The following is a 15401-nucleotide window of genomic DNA, read 5'->3' on the forward strand; positions in this document are numbered from 1 at the left end:
TATCTGAAATCACTGTACAGATGCTAGCTAAACCTGTACAGGAACTGCATAGCCACAGCTTGTCTGTCCATACTGCTCAGCACAAAATAATATGACGAGTTACAGTGATTGATGCACATTGGCTTCCAGATATTTATATTATTTTATTTCCATGGAGTATTTTATTTGGTTATTATTTAATGCTGTTGTGCTAAGCAGTGACAAAACCATTCATTTATCTATCTTTAGTACTTACCTGTTGCTGTTGGTCAGCGCAGATAGTGAGGCTTAAACGCCACCACTTTTATGTTATACTAAAAGTAGCCGGCACCATCTATGGACTCAGGGCCTTTGGAGGCAATATGGTGTAATGGTGCCTACACACGGTCAGATTTTTCTTCAGATCTGAACGATAACGATTTAAAAAATCATTCAATCGTTCATATCTGAAGGAAAATCTGACATATCTGACATGTCTGAACGATGCGCGTTCCCGATGGTCAGATAACGATATCTGACATCTGATGTGTTTGCAGTCAGATTTGGACGAATCCATTCATTTTAATGCAGTCAAAAATAGTTCATAGTTCAAATCGTTGGTCAAATCATTCATCAAATTGTTCAGATCGTTCAGATCGTTCAAATCGTTCAATCGTTCATCTGACACATCTGACAAATCTGACCGTGTGTATGCACCCTAAGGCAACTACTAAGGAAAGAATGAGGGGAATTGTAATTGCAGTAAGGGGTTTGCTATGTTTATCGGCATTCATCATGTTGACATGGTCCTATTGTTGTTTAGCATGTCAATATTGACCATGCCGACACTGATGAAATGGTTTCATGCCCAGAATGTCAAAACAGTGGGTCCTGCAGGTGCCGCAATCATTTACCTCTATCCCTAACCCTAATAAAACCTCACCCTAACCCCAATGTTGACATTCTACAGAGTGACTGCATTTCAGATGTTTCCATTGTGAACTTGTCAACATTCTGGTATCGACTTTATAACTGTCGACATTTTGAGTGTCAGCATTGTGGCTGTATCCAGCAGTTAAGGCACATATCCACTACACGATATAAACGACATTGTTATCGTTCAATTAATCATGCAGTGAATATGCCGGCAACAACCAGTGACGAGCACTCCCGCAGGTCGGCATCTACCATCGCCTGAACCTGCTGTCCAACTTGACAATCAGGTTGTGCAGGTTCGGGGATGAGGGAGGGGAGGGTGCCAACACCGAACGATATATCATTCAGTGTGGGCTCAATGTCCACTGCACAATATAATGAACGATTGAATGATAACGATTTCATAATCGGTCATTAGTAGTGTAGTGGATATGTGGCTTTAGGCTCCTTGCTGGTTGTCAGAGACGATCATGAAGGCCACATTTCCAGAGCTACTTCCCCACTGCCACATCACCCCTTGCCATTTGGCATTTCAAATTGCCAGTGTAGATTACCATTAACTTAGTGTGAGTCTCCTTTGCCTGCCGTATTTGCCAGACATTGGAGGTGGCACGTTCAACTACTTTCAGTGCAGTTCTGTTTTGCTCAGTCTAAGCGCACAATGAACCATATGTACAGTTGGATATGTGCGTCGTTTTTTATTGTACTAAAATACGCATTTCATACCAAACGTGCGCATAAAAAGTATTAATTCAAGACTCTTAAAGCATTGGGAGTGAATGGGGGTGGCACCTATTTTCAGGGGATACCCACAAATAACGTTCCAATTAGGGACCGCAGCACATATCTCCAATATCTGATGCGGATATTCCATTTCCAACCGCAGCCTGCATAGCAAATCATTAGTAGTAGCGCACAGGACTCCCGCTAGAGGAGTGAAGAGACCGCTGCGAACACATCGCAGGAACCCTGTCCCTGCATCTGTATTTTGATACATCCGGGCCCAATAATAAGAAAAATTCAGGGTAAAAAAAAAACAGCTTAGTTAAAGGATGTTGTTTCTGAGGTTTCCATGGTAGATAATTGTCACTTATAGTATCTGATGCCAGTAGCATCAAAGTCCCTGCTGACCTCTTCTCTTCAGCAGCTTTTTTTAATAACCTGACGCGCAGTAAGTTGGATCGGCAGTGATATAGGCGCATGATAGTAAGAGGAAACCTGTATCTTTTAGGTTTACAGGATAAATATATCTGCTTTAAAATTTATTTTTACAAAGTGCTGACTTCATACAGTTATACTTCATTCAGGAATGACTGTCACTTTACAGGCTGTTTGAAAAATGACAGGAGCTGAATGGTTGGTACTTTATCTCCGTCCACTTTATCTCTCTCCAAGGCTTAGTACATAGACCCCATAATGACATCTCTTCCCATACTTGAGAAGAGTAGCTAAAGTTGCTAAAGACTGATACATTTGCAATTGGCCTCTCAGTACAATAAGGTGAAACATCACAAGCTAATCTGATGGGCAACTATAGATCAACATGAATTAAGGGCCTGATTCAGAGCCGCTCGTAAGCGGCCACTCGTTCGTTCCGAGCGATGTTTGCCCAACTGCGCATGCGTACGGATCGCAATACGGATGCGCGAACCAGTCAGTGCGGCCGAAAATCGTTTCTTCGCTAAATAGCGAATGCCTGCTAATATGAGTGACAGGAGGAGGCGTATGTGGGTGGTAACGGGGGAAGGTGCTTGAAAACGGGGAGTGGAGATCAGAACGCAGGCGTGCTTAAAGGTCAAAACGGGCGTTTTATGGGTGTGCATAATTAATACAGCAGCGTCATTGACCACGTCACCTGGTTGTTTTATAGTCAGAACTGCTCGCAAATTTGTGGTAGGAAAAACCAACCACAAGAATAGCGAGCAGTTCATACGTTGGTCGATTTACTCGATTAATCTAATAAATAGCAGACATGACGTAGGATGCGAGCGGCCAGGGGGCGTAGTTATCCAAAAAACGACCGCAAGTTTTGTTCGCTCGTTCAGACATAGAGGCGTGAACAGACCGCAAAGAGCGAACGGTTCATTTGAATAGCCACCCCTTTTTTCTGAACGAACGACCGCAAATAGCGTCTGGCTCTGAATCAGGCCCTAAGACCTTGCCAGACGTGATTAGTTTCTTGGGGATGCATTCAGCAATAATTTATGCTAGTAGTTAATTAAACCTAGATACATTAGTTGTGGTATCAACAATGACTTTGGTGCCTTAAAACAGTTTCACTGTTGTCATTTGATTTGTGTAGACCCTCCTTGTCGATCGCATGTCTACAGTTTAATATTTGGTCTTTGAAAAAAAATCACTTTATTGACTCTGAATAGACTGCCAGCTAGATTTGATTTTCCGCAACCAATCCCGATCTAACAAAGCTAGAAAAAGGCAAATCCTGTGTCTAACTCCATGTTTATTTTTGATTCCCATCACTTCAAGCTAGAGATGTGCGTTTCGGTTCTCCAGAAATCCGAATCCACGCGAATTTTGTGAATCCGTGTAAATCCGAGTTGCTTTTCTAACCTCCTGAGGAGATCCGGCTATATCCGGGTTGCAGTTCTGATCTTTTTGCGGTTCGGAATTCGGATTTTATATCCGAATTTCGGGTTTTGGATTGTATAAATTACATGATTTTAGCTGTTTTATTTTAAAAAATCCAATCAGCTCCTACCTTTTATTTTATAGACTGTACTTAACAAATGTTACTTCAAAGCTGATTGGTTGCAACACCTCCACTGGTCCGCTTCACTAAGTTTTGCACTGCTTGATAAATAAACCCCACTGTGAGACTGTTACTCTGCGTGCAGCTTTCCCGCACCAGCCACGTCTCCACCCTCAGCTTTCAGCTCTGCATCCAGGAAAACGTAAAAAAAAAAAAAAAAAATGTTTAGTGCTTGAAGTGCCAGTATATCATACTATTGCATACCCAGCACACTTCTGGCACTGGTTTCATGTAGGGATGTGCGCCGGACCATTTTTGCCGGATTTTTTATTTGGTTCTAATTCATCGTCCGGCTTTGGATTTGGATTTGCCAAACTGCGGTGACTGGCTTTAGATTTGGATTTTACAAAAATTGACAAAAAAAGCTAAAATCACATAAATTGGTCTTTTTTTTCTTCCTAGAGTATTATGAACCTCAATAACATTAATTTCCAGTCAATTTAGACCACCTCACAGCTTATAATATTGTTTTCAACATTATTGGCCAAAGGTTGCAGTGAGCTGACTGGTTACTAAGCGACAGAGCAGCGACACATTGCCACACAGCAGTGGCAGAAATGAAAAGTAGTGCACCCACCCAGTGGGGTACGGCCAGCAGAGTCACAGTACTTGTTTACGAAGTGGGCTACGGCCCAAGGAGTCACAGTGCACAATCTTATTCACATATTCACAATCTTATGCACATAGGGCCTGATTCAGACCCGCTCGCGAGCACTTGCAAGCGGGTCGATGTTGGCCCAGTGCGCATGCGCACGACGGAGGCGGCTCCGCTGTGCGTATGCGCAAGACCCGGATAGCGACGGGCAAGCCGTTGCTATGGGTCTCGCTACAAAGGGGTTGTGCTGTCGATCGTGAGTGACAGCACGCCCCCTTTGGTGGGCATGCCGGGGGCGTGGCTGGCCAGACGGAGGCGTTCCCATGGGAACGCCTACCGTCTGGGGCCGGCCCCAATTACATCACAAGTGATGTCAGTGGGAGTGCTTTTGGCTCTGATAGAGCCAAAAGCACTCCAGAGCTTGCGGCAGACGAGACCCTACCACAAGGGTCTCGTCACAAGCCCGATGGTTGCAATGGTCTTGACCATCGCGACCATCTTTTTGGCCACTCGCTATAGCTGTGGGTGGTCACCCACAGCTATGCGAGCGGCCAGGAAGCCGCTCTAAAATCAGGAAGGACGGCCCTGATTCAGAGCGAGCGCTCTGTCAGAGCATCCGGCTCTGAATCAGGGCCATAGTGCCCCTGATTCACATTACACCATAAAGTAGTGTCTCTTATTTATGTTACGACACACAGTACTGCCCCTTTCACACAATGCCCACAGTAGTGACCCTTTTACACAATGCCCACAGTAGTGATCCTTATACATAAAGCCCACAGTAGTAATGCCCCTTATACAATGCCCACAGTAGTAGTGCCACTTATACAATGCCCACAGCAATAGTGTCCCTTACACAATGCCCCCAGCAGTGGTGTCCCTTACACAATGCCCCCAGCAGTAGTGTCCCTTACACAATGCCCCCAGTAGTGGTGCCCCCTATGCAGTCCCCTTAGTAGTAGGGGCCCCCTATGCAGTCCCCCCAGTAGTAGTATGCCCCCATAAGCAGGCCCCCAGTAGTATGCCCCCCAAGTAGTATGCCCCCCATTAGCAAGCGCCCCCAGTAGTATGCCCCCCATTAGCAGGAAACCAGTAGTATGCCCCCCAGTAGTATGCCCCCCATTAGCAGGCCCCCAGTAGTATGCCCCCCATTAGCAGGCCCCCAGTAGTATGCCCCCCCAGTAGTATGCCCCCATAAGCCCACCCTCAGTATGCCCCCTAGTAGTATGCCCCCCTAGTAGTATGCCCCCCATTAGCAGGACCCCAGTAGTATGCCCCCATTAGCAGGCCCCCCAGTAGTATGCCCCCCCAGTAGTATGCCCCCATTAGCAGGCCCCCAGTAGTATGGCCCCCCAGTAGTAGGTGCCCCAGTAGTAGGCCCCTCATTAGCAGGCCCCTCCATTAGCAGGCCCCCATACACACATAAAAAAAAAAAAAAAAAACGTACCTGTATCACCGCTCCAGCCGCTGTCCGCTCTGCTGCCACGCGACGAGGAGGGAGCCGGAAGACGGAGCTCCTGAGTGAGCTCCAGCCGGCTCCCTCCGTGCAGCAGCCAATGAGAGTCTGGGCTTCATTCAGAGGCGGCCGTATGATCTACGACCGCACGGCCGCCTCGATGTTTGTCCAGTGCGCATGCGCACGAGGGAGCTGGCTCCTTCGTGCGCATGCGTGAGACCCGCTACGACCGACAGCGCCGGTCGTAGCGGGTCTCTTTCCAAAGGGGGTGAGCTGTCGATGTTGATTGACAGCTCGCCCCGTTTGGAAGGCGGGCCGGGGGGGTGGCAGCCCAAACGGAGGCGTTCCCATGGGCGACTGCTTGCATCCTCCGACCTCCTCTGAATGAGGGCCTCTGTGTGGCAGCTGTGTGTTTGTTCTGTGTAGGGCAGACTGCTATCACAGCGGTCTGCCCTGCACTCGAGGAGCCCTGATGTCGGATTATCTAGTGAGAATCCGACATCAGGCGGCCGCCGTTCGGCCCCAAACGGGGATCCGAGTCAGACGGGGAACACTCGAACAGGGCTCAGGTGGACTCGGATCCCCTATGTTCAGAGAGGTTCGGATTCCACAGAATCCGAACCGCTCATCTCTAGTTTCATGTATATCTCATATACCATCCTATGGCAAAGTAGGCGGTAGTCTTCACTTCTTATGTATGTTCCAAAGGGTGTGATACAAAAAGTCGACATTCAGAATGTTGACATGGATGAGCGGTCGAGATTAGCAATGTGTATATTTACACATGTTGTAATTGCCAGAATGTTGACCATCGGCATGTTGACCATTCGGTTTCTATAGACGTCTTATCTATCCCTAGTCCTAAATCTAACCCTGATCGTAGCATAAAAATGTCTGTCAACATTCACAATGTCGACAATTTGACAATGTTGACATTCTGTCATTGTCAAAGTTGTGAATGTCGACAGGTTGAATGTTGACATCCTGTCCATGTTGACATTCTGGTGTTGACATTCTGCATATCGACGTGCTGAACGTAACACCGGTCCTATCCCCTCCCATTCCTGGTCCCAATCCTGCTTATTAATATCAGGGAACATAGAGGAACATGTTTGTAGAAATGACAGTAGTCTCCATTTTGCCAATAGGAGAGCAGGTCTTCAAAAAAAAGGGACCTGGCATTAATCTCCAGATCTATAGAAATACTTTATGCTGCTTCAAATAATTTATTTATCTAATTGGCTACAGGTTTTATTGTTTCTTATATGTGTGTTTTAGGTATATCCTCCTCTTGTTAATTTTGTTCCTGATCCCTGGGATTGTAATGACAATCGCTTATGCTTTGATATCTGTGGAGTTGTACAGAGGGATCCGGTTTGAAGTGAATCAAAAGAAAGGTAAGGGAGCTTATCAATACATGTAACAATAAATTTGTAACTTTGTAATTGTAAATTTTTTAGGCCATTCCAGTTTAGACTAAAGGTGCCTACACACTAGACGATATTTTGCATGATTGGCCGATTTCGAGGCACCGGAACGACAAATTGTGCAGTGTACACGAACGATAACGATGCCGATGCACGTACCCATCGTTTGTCGTATCCTCAGATCTTCCCTACATGCAGTGTTTAGGCATGAGCGATATGTCGTTCCGACCCGAACTATGTCGACGTCATTTTGGAAGCAGCACCTGGCTGCAGAGCCTGTCCTGGTTTTAAAAATGGGGGGGGGGGATGAGTAGGGGTCCCCATTTATTAAAACCAGCTTGGGGTGCTTTGGCCCTGGAGACCCGGTGATAGGGTCTCCTGGCTGTGGCATTACACCCCGGTTGGATTGGGTCCGGTGCTGGTCTTAAATATAGGGGGACCCCTATGCATTTTTTCACCCCCCTATATTTAAAACCAGGACAGGTCCTGCAGCCAGGTGCTGGTTTCTAAATTACGGGGGAACCCTACACATTTTTTCCCCGTAAACTGGCTGAGCAGTCCGGGTCTGGTTATGCTTTTGGGCGGGGGGGACCCTACGTCATTTTTTTTTTTTTTTTAATTAACCCTTTTTAGACTATTTCCAGGCAGAAACATACATGGATCACACTGATCTGTGTATGTTTCTGGCAAACTCGCAGATCACAGGCAGGTGAATTGATTTCACGAATTTTGATAGGAGTATTGTCCGTTCTCGTGAGAGTTTAGAAACTCTCACCAATTTACGCCTTAGAATACTAATAGCAGCACATTGTATTTCAGCAGTATGCAGATCTTGTGGTAGGCAGTGACAGGTAATTAGGTGAGTAAAAAGTGGGGGAATTTCTGGCGCAGTATGGCAAAGGACAATGGACATTTTTAAATATATTTTAGATAAAAAATCAAGACAGAAAATAGATATTTGCCACTACTTTCAATATACATCAGAAAAGCTTCAATTTCTCAATATAAATTGATGAGTGTACTAGCTGTCATAAATAAAATGAATAGAGGGGCTGGTTCAGAAGATGCAGATTCCTGACTATCGGTAATCTGCGCGTACGGCGTACACAGGACTTGTTCTGTGCATGTGCAGAATGGGTCCTGCATGATCGCACGCAGAGCGGCAGCAGACTGTCAGTGATTGACAGTCTGCTGCCATTTGTGGGCGGGTAGGGGGGTGGCGATGGCCTCCGTTTCCCAAAATGGAGGCATGTTGTCTCCGTTGGGGGGGGGAGGATGGAGGAGACCAGGATAGGATCTGCTGATGGAGATTTCCTGGCCTCTTTTGGGCTTCTGTGATGGCCGGCTTGCGTGACTCCATAGTCACTCAGCCGGCCAAGGGACATGAAGATGATTCGATGGTCCAAGCACGCAGCTGGCATCAGTAATGCATGCAGGAAGTGTTAGCCTCCTGCTGCATTACCATATTACAGCTATCGCAGCTGCTAATATGTTCGCAGCTGCTATATCTCCTGTGTCCGCAGCTGAATCACCCCCAGAGTCGGTATGAGGTTGAATAAATGCAATTTTGTCTTTTCACTCCAAGAGCTTGAGGGATGTCCTGTATAGCCAGGGTTTGATATGCACAGAAAGTAGGGGTGAGCGGGTTCGGATTTCTTAAATCCGAACCCCCCCCGAGCCCCCCCGATCCGAGGCCGATCCGAGTCAGGCTCGACTTTTCCCGCCTGACTCGGATCTGAAATCGAGGCAAAACGTCATCATCCCGCCTTCCGGGTCTCGCGGGTTTTGGATCCTATATAAGGTACCCGCGTCGGCGCCATTTTCTCACTCGGCTGTGGACAGTGAAGAGGGAGGGTGGGAGTTAGGGCTGGCTGGGCTGTGTAGTGTAGTGTAGTGTAGTGTTGTGCTGTGCTGCGCTGTGCTGCTGTTGTCCATAGGGGCTGTGTCCACTCCTCCAAAGTCCATAGGGGCTGGCTGGACTGTGTTGTGCAGTCAGTTGTCCATAGGGGCTGTGTCCACTCCAATGTCCTGTGCAGTGTCCCAGTCCTAAAGGGGTGCTGTAGTGTTGTCCAGGGGGTGCTCTGTCCATCAGGGGTGCTCCCCCCAAGTGCAAAAAAAATTAATATTTTTTCTGTGTTTGTGAATTTTTTGCACAGTAGCCGCACGTGCATCAACAAAGTAGTGCCAACGTGCGCCTGTATCATAAGTAAAGGGCCGGCTGGCTTGACCGTTAAAGGGTGCTATAACCCCCAAAGTGCACTCCAAACAAAATAAAAAATATTTTCTGTGTTTGTGAATTGTGTGCACTGTGGCTGCACGTGCATCAACAAAGGAGCAGCGCCAAGCGTGCGCCTGTGTCCTATTAGTAAAGGGCCGGCTGGCTTGTCCGTTAAAGGGTGCTGTAACCCCCAAAGTACACTCCAAGCAAAAAATATATATATTTTCTGTGTTTGTGAATTGTGTGCACTGTAGCCGCACGTGCGTCAACAAAGTAGTGCCAAGCGTGCGCCTGTGTCATAAGTAAAGGGCCATCTGGCTTGACCATTAAAGGGTGCTGTAACCCCCAAAGTGCACTCCAAACAAAATAAAAAATATTTTCTGTGTTTGTGAATTGTGTGCACTGTGGCTGCACATGCATCAACAAAGGAGCAGCGCCAAGCGTGCGCCTGTGTCCCATTAGTAAAGGGCCGGCTGGCTTGTCTGTTAAAGGGTGCTGTAACCCCCAAAGTACACTCCAAACAAAATAAAAAAATATTTTCTGTGTTTGTGAATTGTGTGCACTGTGGCTGCACGTGCATCAACAAAGGAGCAGCGCCAAGCGTGCGCCTGTGTCCCATAAGTAAAGAGCCGGCTGGATAATTTCTTAAAGGGTGATGTAACCCACAAAGTGCACTACTCTCCAGCAAAAATAAAAAAACATTTTCTGTGTTTGTGTGCGCCGTTAGGCGCACGTATATATCAATATAACATAAATGGAGGACCAAACTTTTTCCGATAAAAATAAAATAGGGAAAGATCAAGAACCACTTCCTCCTAGTGCTGTTGCTGCTGCTGGGAGTTGTTCATCATCCCAGAGAGGAAGTAGGAACACCACTACTTTTACTAAACAACTGACCCTCCAACAGTCCCTAGCGAGGAGGATGAAGTACGACAGCAGTCATCCTGAAGCAAAACGTATAACTGAGGCCTTGACTGCTATGTTGGTGTTAGACGTGCGTCCGGTATCCGCCATTAGTGCAGTGGGATTTAGACAATTGATGGAGGTAGTGTGTCCCCGGTTCCAAATCCCGTCTAGATTCTACCTGCATCCTCAAAGCAGCAGCGACAAGCGTGCGTCTGTCTGTTAAAGGGTGGTGTAACCCTCAAAGTGCGCGCCACAAAAATAAAAAATTTTTTTTTTTCCTGTCTTTGTGAATTATGTGGGCTGTAGCCGCACCTGCATCCTCAAAGCAGCAGCGACAAGCGTGCATCTGTCTGTTAAAGGATTACATCGGTGACAGCATCCAAGTAGGCATGTCAGACAGTCCGTACATGTACTGGCAGGAAAAAGAGGCAATTTGGAGGCCCCTGTACAAACTGCCTCTATTTTACCTGAGTTGCCCCCCCTCCAGTGTGCACTCCGAATGAGTGTTTAGTGCAGCCGGGAACCTTGTCAGCAAAAGGCGTAGGAGGTTGCTTCCACAAAATGTGGAGAAGATGATGTTCATAAAAATGAATTATCAACTCTTCCAGGGAGACCAGCCTCCAGAACGTACAGAGGGACCTGTGGTGGTGGATTCCAGTGGGGACGAATTAATACTCTGTGAGGATGAGGATGTACACACTGAAGAGGGTGAGGAATCGGTGGATGAGGAGGATGAGGATGACATCTTGCCTCCGTAGAGCCAGTTTGTGCAGGGACAGATTAATTGCCAGCTTGTTTTGTGGGGGCCCAAACGAACCAATATTTCAGCCACAGTTGTGTGACAGACCCTGGCGCTGAAATGATTGGTTTGTTAAAGTGTGCATGTCCTGTTTATACAACATAAGGGTGGGTGGGAGAGCCCAAGGACAATTCCATCTTGCACCTCTTTTTTTTCTTTGCATTATGTACTGTTTGGGGCCTAGTTTTTCAAACTGCCATCCTGTCTGCCACTGCAGTGTCACTCCTAGATGGGCCACGTGTTTGTGCCGCCCACTCGTGTCGCTTAGAATAGTCATCCAGCTACCTCGGTGCAACCTTTTGGACATAAAAACACTATTGTGAGGTGTGAGGTGTTCAGAATAGACTGGAAATGAGTGGAAATTAAGGTTATTGAGGTTAATAATAGCATAGGAGCAGAAAAATCAACACATTCTGTGATTTTAACTGTTTTTATGCTTTTTTAAAAAAAAATACAGATCCAAAACACAAAACCCAGAACCCAAAACACAGAAGGGTGGTTTTGGCAAAACCAATCCAGATCCAAAACACGAAGAAAGATCCAGATCCAAAACCAAAACACAAAAAATGGCCGGTGCACACCCCTAACAGAAAGTAAAGTGGAAGCACCCATGTGATTTTTTTATTAAAAAGTTCAGAATATAGGGTCTGATTCAGAGATGGACAGTAATGCAATCGCTAATAAGAAGAAGAAAATGCAAATGCAGCTGCAATTCCGAACGGTACGCAGCTGTGTAAATGCTAATGTTTCCAAAACTTACCCGAGCATAAGGACACCCACTGCTACTGTCTCATATCTGTCCAATGTCGCTCTCCTGTGTAGAAATTGGTAACATCGACGCATATCGGCCAGTCACGCAGCATGTAAGTTAAGTCTGACCAGCCGCAAACACTGCAGCTCTCCTGACACACAGAGAGGTCTCATACCGCGAAAATGAGCGGAATGGCTAATATATGCACACCCATGAAACGCCATCCAAACGGCCAGACACGCCTGCGGAATTCACTATTCCATTTGGCCATACCACCCATTAGATTATCTAAATCAATCTGACAGTGAAAAGTTTTGTAAACATAAGCAGAGAATACCATGGTAGCTTAATTAGAGACCCTAAATGAAGTGAAAAGAGGAATAGTTACCATTGGATAGTGAGTCTGCAGCTGTGCACATGTATAGTAGGGGTGTGCACCGGCCACTTTTCGTGTTTTGTGTTTTGGTTTTGGATCTGGATCTTTCTTCGTGTTTTGGATCTGGATTGGTTTTGCCAAAACCACCCTTCTGTGTTTTGGGTTCTGGGTTTTGTGTTTTGGATCTGTATTTTTTTAAAAAAAAGCATAAAAACAGCTAAAATCACAGAATTTGTAGGTTTTTCTGCTCCTATGCTATTATTAACCTCAATAACCTTAATTTCCACTCATTTCCAGTCTATTCTGAACACCTCACACCTCACAATAGTGTTTTTATGTCCAAAAGGTTGCACCGAGGTAGCTGGATGACTATGCTAAGTGACACGAGTGGGCGGCACAAACACGTGACCCATCTAGGCGTGATACTGCAGTGGCAGACAGGATGGCAGTTTGAAAAACTAGGCCCCAAACTGTACATAATGCAAAGAAAAAAAAGAGGTGCAAGATGGAATTGTCCTTGGGCCCTCCCACCCACCCTTATGTTGTATAAACAGGACATGCACACTTTAACAAACCAATCATTTCAGCACCAGGGTCTGCCACACAACTGTGGCTGAAATGATTGGTTCGTTTGGGCCCCCACAAAACAAGCTGGCAATTAATCTGTCCCTGCACAAACTGGCTCTACGGAGGCAAGATCTCATCCTCATCCTCCTCATCCACCGATTCCTCAACCTCTTCAGTGTGTACATCCTCATCCTCACAAAGTATTAACTCGTCCCCACTTGAATCCACCACCACAGGTCCCTCTGTACGTTCTGGAGGCTGGTCTCCCTGGAAGAGCTGACAATTCATTTTGATGAACATCATCTTCTCCACATTCTGTGGAAGCAACCTCCTACGCCTTTCGCTGACAAGGTTCCCGGCTGCACTAAACACTCTTTCGGAGTACACACTGGAGGGGGGGCAACTCAGGTAAAATAGAGCCAGTTTGTACAGGGGCCTCCAAATTGCCTCTTTTTCCTGCCAGTACAGGTATGGACTGTCTGACATGCCTACTTGGATGCTGTCACCGATGTAATCCTCCACCATTCTGTCAATGGTGACAGTATCATATGCAGTGACAGTAGACATGTCAGAAATTGTTGCCAGGTCCTTCAGTCCGGACCAGATGTCCAAACTTGGTCCTGCCTGCCCTGCATCACCGCCAGCGGGTTGCTTAGGATACCTAAGTTTTTTCCTGGCAGCCCCAGTTGCGGGAGAAAATGAAGAAGGAGCTGTTGACGTGTCACGTTCCGCTTCAGCTGACAGTGTGTTCACCAGCAGGTCTTTGCACCTCTGCAGGCTTGTGTCGGCCGGAACTTTAAACCTAGGATCGAGCACGGTGGACAAAATGTAGTGGTCTGATTTCAACAGATTGACCACCCTGGAATCCTGGCAAAGCGAATGAAGGGCTTCATCCACAAGTCCCACATGCCGAGCGGAATCGCTCCGTCTTAGCTCCTCCTTCACTTTCTCCAGCTGCTTCTGCAAAAACCTGATGAGGGGAATGACCTGACTCAAGCTGGCAGTGTCTGAACTGACTTCACGTGTGGCAAGTTCGAAGGGCTGGAGAACCTTGCACAACACGGAAATCATTCTCCACTGCGCTTGAGTCAGGTGCATACCCCCTCCTTTGCCTATGTCATAGGTGGATGTATAGGCTTGTATGGCCTTTTGCTGCTCCTCCATCCTCTGAAGCATATAGAGGGTTGAGTTCCACCGCGTCACAACCTTTTGCTTCAGGTGATGGCGGGGCATGTTCAAGAGTGTTTGCTGGCGCTCCAGTCTTCAGCATGCAGTCGCTGAATGGCGAAAGTGGCCAGAAATTTTTCAGGCCACCCAAAGCGTCTCCTGCACGCCCCTGTCGCTTTTCAGAAAATTCAGCACCACCAAGTTTATTGTGTGAGCAAAACATGGGACGTGCTGGAATTTGCCCAGATGTAATGCCCGCACAATATTGGTGGCGTTGTCAGATATCACAAATCCCCAGGAGAGTCTAAGTGGGGTAAGCCACTGGGCGATGATTTCCCTCAGTTTCTCTAAGAGGTTGTCGGCGGTGTGCCTCTTACTGAAACCGGTGATACACAGCGTAGCCTGCCTTGGAACGAGCTGGCGTTTCTGAGATGCTGCTACTGGTGACGCTGCTGCTGTTGCTGCGTAAGGTGATACATCTACCCAGTGGGCTGTCACAGTCATATAGTCCTTAGTCTGCCCTGTTCCACTTGTCCACATGTCCGTGGTTAAGTGGACATTGGGTACAACGGCATTTTTCAGGACACTGAGGACACTTTTTCTGACGTTTCTGTACAGTCTCGGTATCGCCTGCCTAGTGAAGTGGAATCTAGACGGGATTTGGAACCGGGGACACACTATCTCCATCAATTGTCTAAATCCCACTGCACTAATGGCGGATACCGGACGCACGTCTAACACCAACATAGCAGTCAAGGCCTCAGTTATACGTTTTGCTTCAGGATGACTGCTGTCGTACTTCATCCTCCTCGCTAAGGACTGTTGGAGGGTCAATTGTTTAGTAAAAGTAGTGGTGTTCCTACTTCCTCTCTGGGATGATGAATGACTCCCAGCAGCAGCGACAGCAGCAGCGGCAGCAGTAGGCGTAGCAATGCAGGATCCTCCGGAGGAATCCCGGATAGGAGAGTCAGTCATGCCAGTGACATGGCCTGCAGGACTACTTCCGATCCTGACTAAGGAGGAAATTGACGAGGAGGGAGTTGATGGTGTGGTTTGCAGGCGCTTGGATACAACAGGACAACGGGATTTAGGTGTCCCTGGACTGCTTACGGTCTTAGCCAAAGTTTCTGAACTTGACAGTAACTTTTTATGAACGCCCTGCAGGTGCCGTATAAGGGAGGATGTTCCTAGGTGGTTGACGTCCCTACCCCTACTTATTTCACCTTTACATATGGTACATATGGCAAGACAGTTGTTGTCCGGATTTGGATAGAAATATTGCCAGACCAAAGAGGTGGAATGTTTGGTCTTCTGCCCAGGCATGACCGTGATGGGCTTTTTCATCCCACGGACAACAACTGTCTCCCCCGGAGCCTGATTTAAACAAACCACATCACCATCAGAATCCTCCTCGCCAACTTCCTCCTCAGCGCCAGCTACACCAGTATCCTCATCCTGTTGTACTTCAACAGTGA

General features: G+C 47.0%; 1 protein-coding gene across 1 annotated transcript in view; it reads left to right on the top strand.

The window, feature by feature from the left end:
• Positions 1 to 15401, top strand: part of CCKAR (cholecystokinin A receptor) — a 65810-nt gene that overhangs the window by 36295 nt on the left and 14114 nt on the right. The window contains exon 4 of the mRNA XM_088450586.1: positions 6994 to 7112. Within this exon, the coding sequence (XP_088306712.1) occupies positions 6994 to 7112 (119 nt within the window). The remainder of the gene's footprint in view (positions 1 to 6993; positions 7113 to 15401) is intronic.

This window comes from Taudactylus pleione, unplaced genomic scaffold (assembly GCF_031769625.1).
Source record: "Taudactylus pleione unplaced genomic scaffold, aTauple2 ptg000520l, whole genome shotgun sequence".
Lineage (NCBI taxonomy): Eukaryota > Metazoa > Chordata > Amphibia > Anura > Myobatrachidae > Taudactylus > Taudactylus pleione.